This window comes from Salvia hispanica, chromosome 4 (assembly GCF_029641045.1).
Source record: "Salvia hispanica isolate PSC_SH4W2 chromosome 4, Shi_PSC_v1, whole genome shotgun sequence".
Taxonomy (NCBI): domain Eukaryota; kingdom Viridiplantae; phylum Streptophyta; class Magnoliopsida; order Lamiales; family Lamiaceae; genus Salvia; species Salvia hispanica.
Genome location: NC_142695.1, coordinates 9844648 through 9864383, shown reverse-complemented (window position 1 = coordinate 9864383; position 19736 = coordinate 9844648). Strand labels below are relative to the sequence as shown.

Here is a 19736-nt window from a genome sequence, read left to right as displayed (position 1 = left end):
TACGGTATATACCGAATTTCGGTATGCAACGGTATACCGCGGTATTTGAAAATTTATACCGTTACCTTACCGGAATATTTTGGTAAGGTATCATACCGTACCGAAAGTCACGGTATACCGAAAATTCGGTATTTTCGGTATTTTTTTCGATACGATAAGAGCGGTATTTCGATATTTCGGTATTTTTCCCCAGCTCTAACCAAAACAATATATATCATTATTCCAATTTTTCTTCATCATGTCATAATTTCCACAATTGAACGCCCTCTCCTTGTGCCTCTCACTTTAATTTATAATTATTATTTTAATTGTAAAACTAAAATAAAGAGACTAATACTGCTGCCTCCATTCATCATTAGGAGTCTTATTTTTTATTGGCATGAGTTTTAAGAGAAATTGGTGAAAAAAAATTAGTGTAATATGAGTACCACTTGTGTCTTATAGTGCTACTTTTTAATGAAATGTGAGTGAATTGAGTTAGTGGAATGCGAGACACTATTACGATTTATATTAAAAATGAATTTGGTCTCCTATTCGCAGACGGACTAAATTTAAAAATTATTTGACTTTTTGGAGAAAAATGGAAATAAATTAGTGGAATGTGAGTCTCACTTTTATATATTTATTTTATTATTTTATAATAGAATATGTGCAATGATTTATGACCACTTACCTAAAATAAAAAAAAAACAAATGAGACTATAAATTGCAGACATCCTAAAATGATAAAATGAGACAATTTTTCACATATGGAGAGAATATGTTTTAATACATTTTTAATAGTGACTGTGGCTCAAGTGGAAATTACATCCACTAATGTTAAATTTTTCACAAAATACGCACGCTAAAAATATGAGTTATGCTCAACGTATGCATGCATAAATATTCAAAACACAATCATATCTCATAAAGACAAACCTTATTAATGCAAACCCTTCGCTTAGAAATTATCAGGATCTAGGTCGGCCTTATTTGTGGCCAACACCTCACTATGTTTGATCGGTCAGGGGAAAGTAAACATTCTCCTGGGATTTCGATGCAACTTTGGAGAAAAGTGGATGTGTTCATCCCTCAATAATGCTGAATGAGAATTTCTTCACATGTATTAAACCCCATTTAGCCAAAAACAAAGATGTCATTATAATGGCAAGGGGCTTTTCTGGATTTGGAGTAAACATGTTTCTACTAAGTGTTTCAAGGATAACAATTTAAAAGGAATAAACTAGTAATTCCTCCGTCCGCCATTAGGAGTCTCATTTCTTAGTAGCACGGGTTTTAAAAAAATTAATGGAATAGGAGTCTTACTTGTATTTATTAGTTTTAAATGAAATGTTAGTGGAATGAGTTAGTGGGAGGTGGGACCCTGTAATACCCGCTCGTTTTCTTTTGAAGTTGAGTTGTAAAGGTTCACCAACTTGGAAATTTTCGTCACTCTCTTCTTATGATGAAATAAATAAGAACTCGTTAATTTGTGTTACTAAGTGCCGATTAGATGCAAAATAAAAATATGTTCGATACACATCTAACGAAGAAGAATGTGAAGAATTTACTTTCTAGCTAAGAAAGTGCAACTACTTTCCAAATTACACTTTAGCTTACTTAATTAAGTACACGTGAGTTTAAGAAAAAGGAAATGAGAATGCTAGTACACAAATTTACAAGTAGGGGCTAAAAGGCTAAGAACTAAGGCCGACTCTTTTACTACACGTTGGGCCTCTTCTTTTCCGAGCCCGAGCCGCACACCACCGCGACCCCACCCGGTCAGCCGGTGAGCCAAGGCAGCGAGCCTACCTCCCGGGACAGTTGGGTGGCAGCAAGTTGTCTCTTTCTCCTACAAAAGACAAACAAGTATATTAGATGCAAGGGGAACAAGAGGGAAATTGAGGAGTACTAAAGCAGCCAACAGATTTCACTTAAGGAAGATGACAATGATACCTTTGTTAGAGTAGACCAAAACACTTGCCAAAAGAGGCAAGAACAACTGCAACTTTTGACCCCTCAACAAGCCCCTGCAAAAAGGAGAAGAAAGACAACAAATGGCATGAATGCATAGTCCTTATGTCCTTAGAATACCACCAATTCTCAGTTAAAGAGTGCTGCATGAGGATCACTAAAGGTGAGATTTTCTGCCACATAGCAACAAATGGTACAGCAGCCATTTAAGGCTCAAGAGTACACCAAAGCTCGGCCTATAAAGGCCCCTCCACACCACACACCAACTCCTTTCACACACACTTCAAAATTCAGCAAAAACAGAGAGTTAGAGGGTAGAGCAAGTAGTGAGCAGCAGCAAGTCAGCCACTCCTTCGATTTTCAGAGGTAATACACCTCCACCCTCCTCCCAATCAAAATTTCATGTCAGCATGTAGTAAATAAAGCACAAGCATGTTAAGAGCACCACCACTTCAGATCTTAACAGCATGATAGGATAATGGAAGAACAATGAAACCTTTAACACTCCCCTGCCTTGTTTCGAATGCCATGCTTAGGATAAGAAAATTTAGAGCCTTAACACATAGATGAAACAAGGGAAACTCAGAGAACAACATGCTAAGTGTTAAATCCACAAAGAAAATGCTAGCTTTACTTGGAATGCTTCATCCACAACTTTTTCATAGTAGCCGACAGTGAGTTCAAATCAAGGTGCTAGCTTCACAATTCGATAAGCAAAACCACAACCCAAATAGGGGTGCTACTGCCTCCTAACATATCTATTAACTTAAGAAAATAAAAGAAAAGAAAGTGAGGATAAGGAAGAGAGGTCAAGCACTTAGCTACTGCCCGACGAAGCGGTGTGGCTCACGAGCGGTGGTGGCAGCAAGCACGCCGGCGAACCGGATGCCGATAGCATAGACCGCTATTCCGCGCAGCAGCCTCACGCTGCGACGGCTGAGATAGCCGCAGCTTGACGGAGAGCCGGATGGCGAGACGGGCAGAGCCTGCAGAGGCCAAAACAGAAGCTGCCTCGCACGGTAACACCTCCGGCGACGGCTCTAAGATACCCTGGAGCGGCGCCGAGCGACGCCGCAGGCGGCATGCCCTGCTCGTCGGACGGCCGAGGACGAGGCGGCGGTGGATGGCGGCGATTCGCCGAGAGGGAAGGGAGAATTGGAGTTAGGGTTTGTGTATAATTTGGGGGTTTTGTGTTCGATGAGGTAGAGAGAGGAGGGGAAGGCATCGAGCTAGCCGGCGATGCACAGGGGGACACTGATCGGAGCAGCCGGCGGCGGTAGACGAGGAGGCGCCGCCGAGCTCTCTCTCGATTTAGGGTTTCGAATGTGGAATTTGAGAATGAGAATGTGAGGAAGGGAAGACCAATGGATGTAGGAGGGTTTTGGGCCTTCCCTCATCTTTTTCTTTAATTGTTGGGCCTCCCAAATTTTATCAGCTGGGCCTTTAATTTTTTTTGTGTTGGGCTATCAACTAAATAAAGTATTGGACTAGGAATTTAATTAAATCATGGCTTTCCTATACTACGGATTTAATAATTAATAGTCCGTAATTAAATTTCCACAAGGATAAGTCTAATTTTCCGGAATATTGTATAAGTGCCCTAACGATTGAAATTTAAGAAAACACGGTACGTTAACGGTGAATAGACCTCGAGCTTATTTTTGTACTTGAATAAATAGCATAGGAGGTAGCACCCTCTAGCTAAGCGAATAATTTTCCCAATTTAATTAAATCTACTGATTTAATTAATACTCAAGAATTTTAGAACTCTTCTAGAAAATTTAGGGGAAAAAGGAATAAAATGATCACGCACTTAGGATGCATTCATGTCTAAGCTTAATGGATATCTCAAAATCTAATTAAGTATCTTTTTATTTCCTAAAGGGACGTCTTCGAACGTCATCTAAAACCAAGTTAAGGAAATTTCGGAAGGAGTTTTAGCTTTTGAGGTGGGCATTCTTTTAAAACGTGTTTTTAGTATGAAAATGTGATTCTTTGCTCAAGTATGTTGTCATGCCATGTTTTGTTTTATGATTACCTATCTGCTTGGCTATGCCTTCAAGTTAAATCGAATTCGGGTCCCAGTAGGGCCGCAAACCCTACTCGGACTAGTGTACACATAAGGGGACCGTGAGCTAACAAAAGGGGTTGGCCGGTCCAGTGACCGTCGTGGAATGTGGCCACATTCCCGGTTCACACAAGGTTCAGATATGGTATATCTATGTTACGTGATTGCGCAATCAAAATCTTTACTAAAGGAAAAGTATTTTAGTGACTCGGGTCTTTTAAAGTAAAACCCCGTGATCACTCAACTGTGGCATTGACAATTAAAGATAGAACTATTTTTGGCAATGTGCCCACTGAGTATATCAAATACTCAGCCCTGCATGTTATTTTTCAAATGTGCAGGTTGAACGTGGACGAGCAGGCGAAGGTGTTGGGACAAGCATATTAAATAAGTAGTTAGGTAGCCCAAAGTAGCATGTCTTCATACGTGCTATTTTGTCTTGGACTCTTCCGCTGCAAACCTAGAATTATGTACTAGCAAGCTTTGAACTTAGTCTTGATACTCTGATCACGTTTTGACTATGTACCCATATGCCTTTGATACTTTTGATTTGAGTGATTTCACCCTTTTTACGTTGTCCCTTGATTTTTGAGAATTGTTTAGTCGCGAAATAGCTACGCTCACTAGCACTAGGGAGTTGTGGTCGTGACAGAGTGGTATCAGAGCGCCGTTCTTTCGCTCTGGACCCAAGAACCTTCCTTTCAAGCCTTAGTCTAGGATGATAGCACTAGGCTAGAATGTGACTTAAATGGAAAGTTAAAGGACCCAACACCTCGACTCGTCACGTTCAACCGCAGCAAAAGAGGTAAATACCTTTTGTTTCTTGAAAAAGTCTTTTTCAAAAAGGGGATAATAATGTTTTAAGTCATGGAAAAACTATGCAATCTCTTTGAAGAAAATGTGTTTTTCATGAAACGTTATGAGTGCTTTTGAACACTAAGTGTAATGTGCTATGCATGACCAGCTATGTGATCTTTGGACTTATGGTGATAGTGTTGATAACTCACACCTGGGACTATGCATGCGAACCTAGAACGCCTAAGAAGGTATATTAGGCTAGAATTTCTTGGAACAACTAGTTGTGAATGACAACTTCTTCTTCCCCGCTTCCGAAAGCGATGGAATCAACGGCAAGATGCAAGATAGGGCGAACCCCTAACTTTTCTTGAAATATGGAACTTTAAATGCGAACTACGGCGTACTGTATTACGACCTTTACGTTTAAAAAGAGAAAGAACGTCCAAAATCATGAGGGCCCACGTGTCACTCAAAACGAATACTAATACGATCTACCCTATCGGAGAAAAACCCTAATAGGTTATCGATACGACGGCTAGTAATATATATATTTCACTATGCATATTACTTCTATACTTTATTTTCTCTTTTCACGTTTTTGAGAGCCCATTCTTTCGTACAGATGGCACGACAGCGCTACACCCATCGTAGGCCGCTCCGAGCTGGCGCAGATTCCGAGGCAGTGGTTCGCTATTTTCGGTCCTACCGCCGCTGCCATGGGGATACGCTGGCGGAGTTCGTGGCACACTACGCAAAGTTATGGGACGAGGCCAACTGTCATGGGGTGAAGCCCTACGAGGGTATCATGAGGCTCGTCGGTTTGTTTCCTGAGGAGTGGCAGAGTTGGATGACGGCCACTGCCGAGTTGTACACGTCGTCCCCGCCTCCCACGTATGAGCCTATTGGGGATATGCCCGGTTTCCTGAGCGCGGTCTCAGCAGGGTGCTTCCACTTCGGTGATGGGCCCCCACCAGAGACGCAGGCGCCCAGGAACGAAGAATTCCGCAGGTTGCCACCCTTGGCCCTCATGCGGGGTGCAGGCGGAGTATTCGAGGAGGGGCAGTCGTCTCGAGCTCCCGCCCGCGAGAGGGGCCGAGTAGAGGTTACGCCCGACTCGAGTGATGAGACCGGGTCTATGGGGAGCAGCGCGGCGGATGAGGATGACGACAAGAACTTAGTGGAGGAGGGCGTAGACGACGATGAGGTCAGTGAGGAGGACTCCGAGGGAGAGGACACGGATGAGGAGCCCGAGGAGGTTTTGGAGTGGAGCGAGATGAGGGAGGATGGTCCCGCTAAGGAGGAGCCACAGATTGGCGGCCTCGCTGACTTGGGGATGGGGTTCATTCCCCCACCACCGGCCGGACCACCACCAGAGATACCTCCACCTCCAGTGGAGCCCCACCCGGAGACACTACGGTTGTCCCACCAACCGATAGATTTGACTTCTTTCAGCGAGCTGTACCATCGCATATGGCGTATGCGCAGGGAGTTGGCCGCCGGGACCGACATTCCCTTTGCACCAGTAGCAGCCCCAGGGCCACCAGAGCCTGTGGCAGTGCCGGAGCACCCCGAGGAGCCGGTGCCTCCGATCGAGACGTCCCATCAGGGGACTAGTCATGGCGACCCGATGTGGATCAGCAGCGACTCTGAGCAGGACTGATTGGGCAGGCCTCAGGCGTGTTTATCATAGTAGCTTAGCATCATGTTTTCTCTTTCCATGTATCGAACCTTTTAGGAGTTTTCTTATTTTCCTTATTGCCCTCACATGTATCAGATTGTAAGTCCTCGCTAGAGGCAATTTTCTTTGATTATGACATGTGATGTTTCTTGGCTACGTTACTTGCCCTTGATATTATTGCTCCTTGTGTTCAAGAAAATGGTGCATTTAATGAATCCAATGCATAAGATTATGACTTTCGATAAGTATAAATCCATGTTAACCTTGTTATCCTTAGAACAGAATGCCACCAAGGAGACGTGCCGGACGGCCAAGAAGGAATGGCGAGGTGCCACAAAATGTACCACGAGGAAATGGAGCGGGAAGAGGGATGACCCCACCACCTCCTCCGCCGCCTCCACCTCCACAGGAGCGGCGAGTAGAGGAACTTTTTCTGAGACAAAACCCTCCGGTTTTCAATGGTTTAGGGGACCCAGTTGTAGCTGAAAACTGGATACGCGCCATGGAACGTATCTTCAACTTCCTGCACTGCAACGATCAGGAACGCTTGACTTGTGTGACCTTCCAACTGACAGGATCAGCTGATTTCTGGTGGGAGGCACGAAAGAAAATTTTGACCCCGGAACAACTGGCTCAGATGACTTGGGATGAGTTCAAAACTGGAATGTATGACAAGTACATCCCGAAGAGTTATCGTAAGGCCAAGGAAGTGGAATTCTATAATCTGAAACAAGGGCGAATGTCCGTTACTGAGTATGACAGAATGTTCTGTGACATGTCTCGCTATGCGCCTGGCCAAGTCGATACTGATGAGAAGATGGCTGAGAAGTTTTGTGCCGGTCTGAGGTACGAAATAAGGATGGCCTTGGCAAGCCTTGGAGGGTTGTCGTACCCCGAATCACTGAGTCGAGCCTTGGACATCGAGGCAGCCATGCCCAAAGAGAAGTCAACTGTACTTGTTGCCGCAGCACCACCTCAACAACAGCAAAACTTCCGAGAGAAAAGGAGGTGGGATGGAGATCGTGCTCCAAATGAAATTAAGAGACCACAACTTGCTCTGAAGCCACCGCAGAATGGTGGAAGGCAAACTGCTCCAAATCAGATGATGGAGTACCGACCTAGAGCCCCTCCCTGTGTTAAGTGCTCGAAGAATCATCATGGGGAGTGCAAGGCTGGGACTGATAGGTGCTTCTACTGTGGCAAGGGTGGACATTTCTCCAGGGAATGCCCGGATAGGAACGCTGGAGTCAGAGGGAGACAGAACTATCAAGGGCAGCGTCCACAACTGCGGGCACTTCAAGCTGAGCCGAAAGGAAAAGCGGCCCTACCCCAAGCTCCACAACACCAGCGGCAGTTACGGCAGAGGCTTCCCTCTCAGGCCAGAGCTTTTGCACTGAGACAGAGGTAGCCTAAGACGGAGCCAGGGAACCAGGAGCAGGGCAATCTGGCAGGTATGGGAACTCTCCTCAACATACCTATTGCCATTTTGTTTGATACTGGTGCATCACACTCGTTCATATCAGCACCTTGTGTGGATACCTTAGAACTGCCTACTGATGAAGTAAAACATAAGATGAGGGTGTCCTCACCCGTAGGAGGCCTTATAGACATCACACGAACTTGCTCAAGCGTAGAATTTACTATGGGAAACCTTAAGTTAGTGGCTTACAATTTGCATGTGATGTTGATGTGGAGCGTCGACATCATATTGGGAATGGATTGGCTAGCTGAAAACTACGCTACCGTTCTTTGTAAGGAAAGGCAGATCTCACTGCAATACCCAGGAAAGGAACCCACAATCTTTCACGGAATCTCCATGAGACGACGAAAGTCCATAATTTCTGCACTACAAGCAACCACTATGATAAGGAAAGGATACCCTGCATACCTCGTTTACCTGAATGGAGAAGAGAAAGAGGACCGTAAGATTGAAGATGTAGCAGTGGTACGAGAATTCCCAGATGTCTTCCCAGACGCACTACCTGGATTGCCGCCAGACAGGCAATTAGAATTCACAATTGATCTCGAACCAGGATCGGCCCCAGTATCGAAGGCACCATACAGAATGGCGCCTAAAGAGTTAGAAGAACTCAAGATACAGTTACAGGAACTACTAGACCTAGGCTTCATCCGACCCAGTGTGTCACCATGGGGCGCACCAGTGCTCTTCGTAAAGAAGAAGGACGGAACACTGAGAATGTGTATCGACTACCGAGAGTTGAACAAGCTGACGCTCAAAAACAAGTACCCTCTACCGAGGATTGACGACCTGTTTGACCAACTTCGAGGGGCTGGTGTATTCTCGAAAATGGACTTGAGATCAGGCTATCACCAACTGAAAGTCCGACATGACGATGTACCCAAGACATCATTCCGCACCAGATACGGCCATTACGAATTCACTGTAATGCCTTTCGGGCTTACAAATGCCCCGGCAGTGTTCATGGACTTAATGAACCGCGTGTTCCACCCATACTTGGACAAGTTCGTCCTAGTCTTTATAGATGATGTACTCATCTACTCGAAGAACGAGAAGGAACACGAGGAACATTTGAGAACCACCTTAGAGACGTTGAGAGCCGAGAAACTCTATGCTAAGTTTAGCAAGTGTGAGTTCTGGCTCAACGAGGTGAACTTCCTAGGACACATAGTAACGGCAGAAGGGATCCGAGTGGACCCTGCAAAAGTGGAAGCAGTACAACGTTAGCAGTCACCAACAACAACTAGTGAGATTCGAAGTTTCTTAGGTTTGGCTGGATATTATCGGAGGTTCATTGAAGGATTTTCTAAAATAGCCAGACCATTAACTCAACAGCTCAAGAAAGGGGCTAAGGTCAATTGGACGCCGGAGTGCGAAGCAAGCTTCCAACTATTAAAAGAAAAGTTGACCACCGCACCAGTCCTAGCCGTGCCAGCACCAGAAGCAGGCTATGTAGTGTACACCGATGCTTCAAAAGTCGGACTTGGATGCGTATTGATGCAGAGTGGCAAGGTGATCGCATACGCGTCACGCCAACTCAGGCCACACGAGTTAAACTACCCCACTCATGATCTAGAACTAGCGGCAGTGGTACATGCCTTGAAGATTTGGAGACATCACCTCTACGGAGTTCGATGTGAGATCTTCACGGACCACAAGAGCCTTAAGTACTTTTTCGAGCAGAAGGATTTAAATATGCGACAACGCAGATGGCTCGAATTAGTCAAGGATTATGACTGTGGTATAAATTACCACCCAGGCAAGGCGAATGTAGTGGCAGATGCCTTGAGCAGGAAAACTACCCCCAAGTGGCCACCTTTCTTACACAAAATGAGGAACTCATACGGGAATTCGCTAAGATGCGATTGGAGGTAGTGAGAGCACCAGAGACGGTGGAAAGTAGGATCGCCACTCTAAAGATTGAGCCAGACTTAAGAGCCAAAATTGTTGAGGCTCAAAGGAGTGATGAAGCATTAGAGAAAATTCGACTTAAAGTAAGGACGGGAAAGGAGGGGAGTTATCGCGAAGAGGCGGATAACGCTCTCACGTTTGAAGGGAGATTATGTGTGCCCAATGACGAGACTCTCAGGAATGAGATCATGAGCGAAGCTCACGAAACACCCTATACTGCCCACCCAGGAGGTACGAAAATGTATCAAGATATGAAGAAACAGTTTTGGTGGGATGGCATGAAGAGGAACATAGCGTCGTTTGTAGAAAGGTGCTTAGCATGCCAACAAGTGAAGGCTCTACATCAACGACCCTATGGGAAATTGCAACCCCTAGAAATTCCCGAGTGGAAATGGGAACACATTGCGATGGACTTCGTGACAGGATTGCCAAAGTCACAACGAGGGAATACTGCTATTTGGGTGATTATAGATCGCCTCACCAAGAGCGCCCACTTTGTACCAGTTCGTATCACTTACGGATCGGACAAGTTAGCTCAGATCTATGTGCAAGAGATCATACGGTTACATGGAATACCGGTGACGATCACATCAGACCGTGACCCAAAATTTACTTCTAGGTTTTGGGTAAGCCTGCAGCAAGAGCTAGGCACCAGGTTGAATTTCAGTACGGCATTCCATCCACAGACTGATGGGCAGTCTGAGAGGACAATCCAAACCTTAGAAGATATGTTGAGGGCCGTAGTGCTCGACCGCGGAGGAAAATGGGAGCCAGTATTGCCACTTATAGAGTTTGCTTACAACAACAGTTATCAGGCAACTATAAACATGGCCCCATATGAAGCACTGTATGGGAGGAAATGTAGATCACCACTTTACTGGGATGAAGTCGGTGAGAGAAAGTCGCTCGGACCGGACTCTGTAGAGGAAATGATAGAGATCGTCCGCCAGATCCGGGAGAGAATCAAGGAAGCTCAAGATAGGCAAAAGTCTTACGCAGATGCTCGCCGAACCGATCTGCAGTTCAAGGCGGGAGACAAAGTTTTTCTGAAGGTATCCCCGTCTAAAGGAATTACGAGATTTGGCGTCAAGGGCAAGCTAAGACCACGTTTCATCGGACCCTACGAGATTCTAGAAGAAGTCGGTCCTATGGCGTACAGATTGGCACTCCCGCCGAGTTTCGGGAACGTGCACAATGTTTTTCACGTGTCACAATTGAGAAAATATGTGTTCGACCCAAAACACATAGTCCACCAAGAGGAAATGGTTTTGGAACCAGACTTAAGCTATGAAGAGAAGCCAGAGGCAATCTTGGATAGGAAGGTCAAGGAATTGAGGAATAAATCTATTGTAACAGTGAAAGTTTTATGGAAGCATCATGGTCACGAGGAAGCTACGTGGGAATTGGAAGATCAGATGAAAGAAAAGTACCCAGAGCTCTTTGAGTAACTTAAGCGAAATTTCGGGACGAAATTTTCGTTAAGGAGGGTAGAATGTAATACCCGCTCGTTTTCTTTTGAAGTTGAGTTGTAAAGGTTCACCAACTTGGAAATTTTCGTCACTCTCTTCTTATGATGAAATAAATAAGAACTCGTTAATTTGTGTTACTAAGTGCCGATTAGATGCAAAATAAAAATATGTTCGATACACATCTAACGAAGAAGAATGTGAAGAATTTACTTTCTAGCTAAGAAAGTGCAACTACTTTCCAAATTACACTTTAGCTTACTTAATTAAGTACACGTGAGTTTAAGAAAAAGGAAATGAGAATGCTAGTACACAAATTTACAAGTAGGGGCTAAAAGGCTAAGAACTAAGGCCGACTCTTTTACTACACGTTGGGCCTCTTCTTTTCCGAGCCCGAGCCGCACACCACCGCGACCCCACCCGGTCAGCCGGTGAGCCAAGGCAGCGAGCCTACCTCCCGGGACAGTTGGGTGGCAGCAAGTTGTCTCTTTCTCCTACAAAAGACAAACAAGTATATTAGATGCAAGGGGAACAAGAGGGAAATTGAGGAGTACTAAAGCAGCCAACAGATTTCACTTAAGGAAGATGACAATGATACCTTTGTTAGAGTAGACCAAAACACTTGCCAAAAGAGGCAAGAACAACTGCAACTTTTGACCCCTCAACAAGCCCCTGCAAAAAGGAGAAGAAAGACAACAAATGGCATGAATGCATAGTCCTTATGTCCTTAGAATACCACCAATTCTCAGTTAAAGAGTGCTGCATGAGGATCACTAAAGGTGAGATTTTCTGCCACATAGCAACAAATGGTACAGCAGCCATTTAAGGCTCAAGAGTACACCAAAGCTCGGCCTATAAAGGCCCCTCCACACCACACACCAACTCCTTTCACACACACTTCAAAATTCAGCAAAAACAGAGAGTTAGAGGGTAGAGCAAGTAGTGAGCAGCAGCAAGTCAGCCACTCCTTCGATTTTCAGAGGTAATACACCTCCACCCTCCTCCCAATCAAAATTTCATGTCAGCATGTAGTAAATAAAGCACAAGCATGTTAAGAGCACCACCACTTCAGATCTTAACAGCATGATAGGATAATGGAAGAACAATGAAACCTTTAACACTCCCCTGCCTTGTTTCGAATGCCATGCTTAGGATAAGAAAATTTAGAGCCTTAACACATAGATGAAACAAGGGAAACTCAGAGAACAACATGCTAAGTGTTAAATCCACAAAGAAAATGCTAGCTTTACTTGGAATGCTTCATCCACAACTTTTTCATAGTAGCCGACAGTGAGTTCAAATCAAGGTGCTAGCTTCACAATTCGATAAGCAAAACCACAACCCAAATAGGGGTGCTACTGCCTCCTAACATATCTATTAACTTAAGAAAATAAAAGAAAAGAAAGTGAGGATAAGGAAGAGAGGTCAAGCACTTAGCTACTGCCCGACGAAGCGGTGTGGCTCACGAGCGGTGGTGGCAGCAAGCACGCCGGCGAACCGGATGCCGATAGCATAGACCGCTATTCCGCGCAGCAGCCTCACGCTGCGACGGCTGAGATAGCCGCAGCTTGACGGAGAGCCGGATGGCGAGACGGGCAGAGCCTGCAGAGGCCAAAACAGAAGCTGCCTCGCACGGTAACACCTCCGGCGACGGCTCTAAGATACCCTGGAGCGGCGCCGAGCGACGCCGCAGGCGGCATGCCCTGCTCGTCGGACGGCCGAGGACGAGGCGGCGGTGGATGGCGGCGATTCGCCGAGAGGGAAGGGAGAATTGGAGTTAGGGTTTGTGTATAATTTGGGGGTTTTGTGTTCGATGAGGTAGAGAGAGGAGGGGAAGGCATCGAGCTAGCCGGCGATGCACAGGGGGACACTGATCGGAGCAGCCGGCGGCGGTAGACGAGGAGGCGCCGCCGAGCTCTCTCTCGATTTAGGGTTTCGAATGTGGAATTTGAGAATGAGAATGTGAGGAAGGGAAGACCAATGGATGTAGGAGGGTTTTGGGCCTTCCCTCATCTTTTTCTTTAGTTGTTGGGCCTCCCAAATTTTATCAGCTGGGCCTTTAATTTTTTTTGTGTTGGGCTATCAACTAAATAAAGTATTGGACTAGGAATTTAATTAAATCATGGCTTTCCTATACTACGGATTTAATAATTAATAGTCTGTAAGTAAATTTCCACAAGGATAAGTCTAATTTTCCGGAATATAGTATTAGTGCCCTAACGATTGAAATTTAAGAAAACACGGTACGCTAACGGTGAATAGACCTCGAGCTTATTTTTGTACTTGAATAAATAGCATAGGAGGTAGCACCCTCTAGCTAAGCGAATAATTTTCCCAATTTAATTAAATCTACTGATTTAATTAATACTCAAGAATTTTAGAACTCTTCTAGAAAATTTAGGGGAAAAAGGAATAAAATGATCACGCACTTAGGATGCATTCATGTCTAAGCTTAATGGATATCTCAAAATCTAATTAAGTATCTTTTTATTTCCTAAAGGGACGTCTTCGAACGTCATCTAAAACCAAGTTAAGGAAATTTCGGAAGGAGCTTTAGCTTTTGAGGTGGGCATTCTTTTAAAACGTGTTTTTAGTATGAAAATGTGATTCTTTGCTCAAGTATGTTGTCATGCCATGTTTTGTTTTATGATTACCTATCTGCTTGGCTATGCCAATTCAAGTTAAATCGAATTCGGGTCCCAGTAGGGCCGCAAACCCTACTCGGACTAGTGTACACATAAGGGGACCGTGAGCTAACAAAAGGGGTTGGCCGGTCCAGTGACCGTCGTGGAATGTGGCCACATTCCCGGTTCACACAAGGTTCAGATATGGTATATCTATGTTACGTGATTGCGCAATCAAAATCTTTACTAAAGGAAAAGTATTTTAGTGACTCGAGTCTTTTAAAGTAAAACCCCGTGATCACTCAACTGTGGCATTGACAATTAAAGATAGAACTATTTTTGGCAATGTGCCCACTGAGTATATCAAATACTCAGCCCTGCATGTTATTTTTCAAATGTGCAGGTTAAACGTGGACGAGCAGGCGAAGGTGTTGGGACAAGCATATTAAATAAGTAGTTAGGTAGCCCAAAGTAGCATGTCTTCATACGTGCTATTTTGTCTTGGACTCTTCCGCTGCAAACCTAGAATTATGTACTAGCAAGCTTTGAACTTAGTCTTGATACTCTGATCACGTTTTGACTATGTACCCATATGCCTTTGATACTTTTGATTTGAGTGATTTCACCCTTTTTACGTTGTCCCTTGATTTTTGAGAATTGTTTAGTCGCGAAATAGCTACGCTCACTAGCACTAGGGAGTTGTGGTCGTGACAGACCCTATTACTATTTATAATAAAAGTGAATCGGGACTCCTTTTCTCGGACGGACTAAAATGGAATAACGGGACTCCTATTCGCGGACGGAGGGAGTATTATTATTTAGGTTATCCGAACCAAACCAACCAACTCGAAATCAGCAGGTTCATATTTGGTCGATTCAAATAGAATCCAAAATCATTAATTTTGTGCGTGTTTATGTCGGATTTTCGTATCATGTCAAAATTTGCCAACACTAGTGCACCTAAGACGAACTTTTCTTATATATCTAAACAAAAACAACAATTACATGTACTTCAAAAATAGATGTCATGCTTTCCTTTTTAGTTTGTCCCACAAAAGATGTCACATTTTATTTTTGAAAAAAGTTCGCTCCCACATTAATATAAAAATTACTCCATATTTCTCTCTTTATTTAACACACAAAACAAAACCTCCTAAAATCCCGTGTCGTCCCACAAGTGTGACATCTTTTATGGGACGGAGGGAGTATAAATTTAGAATATTTTAATGAAGAAATTTTGTTATATATGTCTGTGATAGAGTATTAGTACTAATAGGAATGTAATCAAGTGGAAACTCTAAATATTGTGCAAACTCCAAACTATGATCTTGACCGTTAAAAATGTCAACAGATTACAAAATAATAGCAATAGAAAATATCAACATAGTGTCAACGGCTGACACCGTGTTGATATTGTGTTGACATTGTATTGAAATTGTGTTGCATCAAAATCTTAAAATTTTACATTGTATTGAAAAGTTTGGAGTTTATACAATATATGAGTTTGTATTTTATCACTGCCCCAGTACTAATATCTATATCCTCTTGATTCTCATTGATCCATTGTCCTTGGATGTGGAACTAGGCATGGAATCTAGCCATGGAAATCCATTGCTTTGCCGGTTATGATTCTCTCAACTTTTTATTATGTAAAAGTTAGCACAAAACTTTTTAGTAACATAGTTTTATATGCGACCATTTCTTCTTCTTTTTTTTTTTTTTTTTGGTAAAGATATGCGACCATTTTTTGATAACACAATAAGTACAAATTATTTTAAGATGGAAAAGATGTACTTTCTCTATTCCTTTATAGTTGAGTCATTTTTCCATTTTGAAAAGTTCTCTCATAATTAAGTCATTTTCATTAACATTTGTTTCTTATTCTTACTTTACTTTCTCTTACTTTATCCTCTCTACTGCTCTATTCACTCTACTTTTATCTTTCTTACTTTTTTAACTATATGGAGTACTTAACACACTATACAAGTAAATATTTATTTCTTAAACTCTGTGCCGAAAAATTACGGCTCAACTGTGACGGAACGGAGGGAGTAAATCTATTGGAATTCGCTTCATTGTTGGACTTACATCTAAGTTGCAGTAAACACGATTTGAATTTAGAAACTTGTCTTCCTAAAATCTTATTTGCTATATATGGTCTATATATGATTGTATATCTCCCACTACAACTAGCATATAAAATTTTGGTGTGGCTTACATCATGCCACTCTATTAGCATTTTGATCCATCTATATCTTCTGATTACGAGTGAGAAATTATCCATCTATATCTTATAATTAGTGGCTGAGAAAGGCTAAATAGCTAATGCAGCAACAGATTGCTTCTTTCTCACATGCACTCTCTCTCTAGTGTCATCCTCTAGTTATCTTGTGTGAGGATAGGAATTGCCTTTTCTAATGATCATTCCTTTGTTGAATCCATTCACTTTTTTCCAGGCCCCCCCCAATCTTGCAAGTTGCAACTTTCTTACTAGAGTCAATTGCTTGACTGGTTAAAGATATTGTCATCTTTATGCCCTTTTTGCCTGCTGTCCACTAGTATGAAAGGTGAGAATTGAGAATTAAGTTCCATCAATCTCATCAAATATTTTATTATGTTGATCTCCCTATTATTTTGTTAACCATGGCTTGGCCACAGACACAGTGATGCTTTAACAAGATTACATAAAAGGAGAGAGACTTATCAAAAATCATAGTAACGTTTAGAACTGATTGCAAAAACAAGCGAGTTGAGAGCCATTTAGGTTTTATTGTAACAACCATCAATTTTCTAACAATTTTAGGTTTATTGTTCGTATTCGGTTAATGGAACTAGGTTGATATAAAAGTGAAACATCAAACATGTCATGAATGAGCTTAAAATCTATGGCTTCATGCACTTTCACGAAATTATATAGTCACGTATAAAATATAATTAAGAATAGATGCAATGCTGATTTATATTCATAGAATCAAATTCATCGGAAGTTCGTCAGCCATTCTTTACAATTTAAGAATACTCAGCTATCGCAGACTTTTTCCAGTAATTAATGCAGAATATATTTATGAGAATAAAATCTGATTCTCTGTGTAAAGTTGGTTAAATTAATCATAGTTATTATATACTTATCATTGTTAGATCTTCGTGGGATTATTATATCATTAGTATAGTACAGATTTATTATATTGTCCCTCGTTTCGACGGCAAAATCTTTTTTTCATGCATATATGAATGCCTTTTGTCCACGAAATGTTTAGAACTACTTATTTATTATGGTAATGGCGTTTTATTTTCCCTTACCAAAATGATGACGTTGATAGATCATTATGCCAAATTATTACTGTTACAATTAGTGTACTTCTAGTATTTTTACCGTACTTCTACATACCTTATTAATAAATAAACTTAGACACAAATTAAATTTACGATGATTGTCAAAACCGAAAATCGGCCAAAGCCTTTGCAATAGACAATTGGCCTGCAATCCCATAAAATCTAAAAAGAAATAGAAATGTTTATTTTACGTGGTGGTCCCAATAATTGCAGTTAAGCTTGTGTCTATTTAATCGTAGCTGAATTGAGTCCACGTTCAAAATGATAGAGAGTAAAATAAGAGAGAATAATGTAAAGAAAGTTTCTATTTACATTATTCCTTTTTAATTATATTTTTTTTTCCACTTTAACTATTTATTAGTATCATTTTTTTCAAAATGAGTGCAAAAAATACGACTCTACTACTGTGGAATGGATGTAGCATTCATCAAACTAGAGTGAGACAAATTTATGTTTTTTTAATTTCCATCAATTTTAGGAGAGAAATTATACTTACGAATTTGATATATTGAGTTTAGTGATGTTTGATTGTTCCTCGAGATCACTTAGAAGATTCTCTAAATTAACTTTATTTTTATCTTCACTTGTCCAACTCTTAAAGTTGAAGAAGTAGGGGTTCACTCACTAACATAATTGAAACCTTAGAAATTTTCTTTAAATTTAAACATCATATAACTAAAAAAATTTGTGTGAGTGAACCCCTACTTGTTCAACTTTAAGAGTTGGCAAGTGAAGATAAAAATTAAATTAATTTAGGGAAGCTTCCAAGTGATCTCAGGAAACGATGTGACATAATGAGTTATCCACTAAACTTAATAGAACAAATTCGTAGAGCTTATTTACTTGAAAGTTTATGTCAACCACATAAGATAATTTTTCTCCTAAAGTTGATGGGGAAAAAAATGTAATGCATCATTTGCGCACCTATGTGCTGGCCTACAAGCTTACCTTAACTCATTGGAGGGAATGCTCATCGTCTGTTGAATTCATAACACCATATCCCAAACAGTGTGTTTTACGTCCGCTCATGGTTCTTTGGCATGCTCTTGATGTCCCCTGGGTGAAGCTGACACTGACGAAACCTTCTCTACGTCGACATTGGAGGCTGGAGATAGAGGCATCATTTCTGGTTCTGATGAAGGCCTTCTGAGGGCCTTCAGTACTCCTCTTGATGCGGTGTCGAGCTTCAAGGCAAATCTTATGGCTCTTCTTTGAGGCTTTTTGATGTTCATGGAGTGCTCATCTAATATTTGGATCAAGTTGGACTCAACAATTCTCGTTACTAATGGGAGTATGAAATAATTTCTAATTTGAATAATCTGAAATCATTAAAATAGCCTTGATATTTTCTAATTATTTGGGGGTCTATGGATCTCATTATCCTACTTGCATGTTACTGTATTTTGCATATCATTTCTTCATATATATATATATATATATATATATATATAAATAGGGATATCAATCGGATCATCCCAGCGGATTTCGGCCAATCCTATAGGGTTGTAGGTCAATCTGGTGTTGGTCAATGGGTTTGTGATTTTTCACCTCTAACCCTAAAAGCTTGGGTGTCGAGCTAGCACAACGGGTTAATTGGATCGCTACGGAGAAAATTAACATGCAAGCAATCCAATAAATAATGATGAAAATTAGTTATATTTATAAAATGTAAAACATTTAGTTGTGATAAATTTGATAATTTGAGATACTATATGCTTAAACTCAAATATAAACATGATGAAAATATTAATATTTCAGATTTTTGCAAAATGAAAAACAAACATATTTCCTCGAAATATAAATCATCTTTTAGAAATTTAAATATTTTTTTAGTAAAATTGAAGTTTCTAATTTATTTATCTATTAGTATATTAATAAAAATTTAATACTATATAATTTGTATATTTAATATTAAATGGAAAGCTGTAGTTATCTATATATTATAAAAATAATCAATGAAGTGATGAATTAGGAGTCAAATAAATAGAATAATAGAAATTTTTCGGGCCAGTCCATCATATTTTCGGGTCCGTTCCCCTAACGAGTTGCAGGTTAATCGGGTGCGGACTAATCGGGTTGTAGTTTATCGGATTATAAATTTTCAGCCCTAGCCCTATAAATTTGGCGGGTTATTCGGACCAGCCCACGGGTTGTGGGCTACACTAACATCCCTATATATAAAAATCAAGAAATTCACACTTGATGTGTACGCTGTTAGGTACTCAACTTTCTTTATGTAAAGTAGCACAATGCTTAATATGATTTCCAATCAAAGTTGGATTGATTTGTGAAAGAAATATAGGCCTTCCCCTAACGAATTTTTAATTTAGATATTGAATTAAAAAAGAAAGAAAAAAGATCTAAAGTTGGAAAATAGTTTTTCAAATGTGAATAAGGAGCTCTTCCACATACGTACGTTACAAAG

At 41.4% G+C, this 19736-nt stretch overlaps 1 protein-coding gene and 2 long non-coding RNA genes across 3 annotated transcripts; 1 reads left to right on the top strand and 2 right to left on the bottom strand.

The window, feature by feature from the left end:
- Nucleotides 1-1528: 1528 nt before the first annotated feature.
- LOC148927216 (uncharacterized) lies at nt 1529-3246 on the bottom strand. Its single transcript, XR_016128755.1, has 2 exons — nt 1936-3246; nt 1529-1831 (listed from the first exon to the last, which is right to left on the bottom strand). It is a non-coding gene; the product is annotated as an uncharacterized LOC148927216 (long non-coding RNA).
- Nucleotides 3247-6867: 3621 nt separating this feature from the next.
- On the top strand, nt 6868-7905 carry LOC148927215 (uncharacterized). Its single transcript, XM_089056525.1, has one exon. The coding sequence runs from the start codon at nt 6868-6870 to the stop codon at nt 7903-7905; it is 1038 nt and encodes a 345-aa protein (XP_088912651.1).
- Nucleotides 7906-11540: 3635 nt separating this feature from the next.
- Nucleotides 11541-13263, bottom strand: LOC148927214 (uncharacterized). The gene is made up of 2 exons (XR_016128754.1): nt 11953-13263; nt 11541-11848 (listed from the first exon to the last, which is right to left on the bottom strand). It is a non-coding gene; the product is annotated as an uncharacterized LOC148927214 (long non-coding RNA).
- Nucleotides 13264-19736: the final 6473 nt, after the last annotated feature.

Coding starts and splice junctions, on each gene's coding strand:
- LOC148927215 (XM_089056525.1), top strand. CDS start 6,868: ATGACCCCACCACCTCCTCCGCCGCCTCCACCTCCACAGGAGCGGCGA.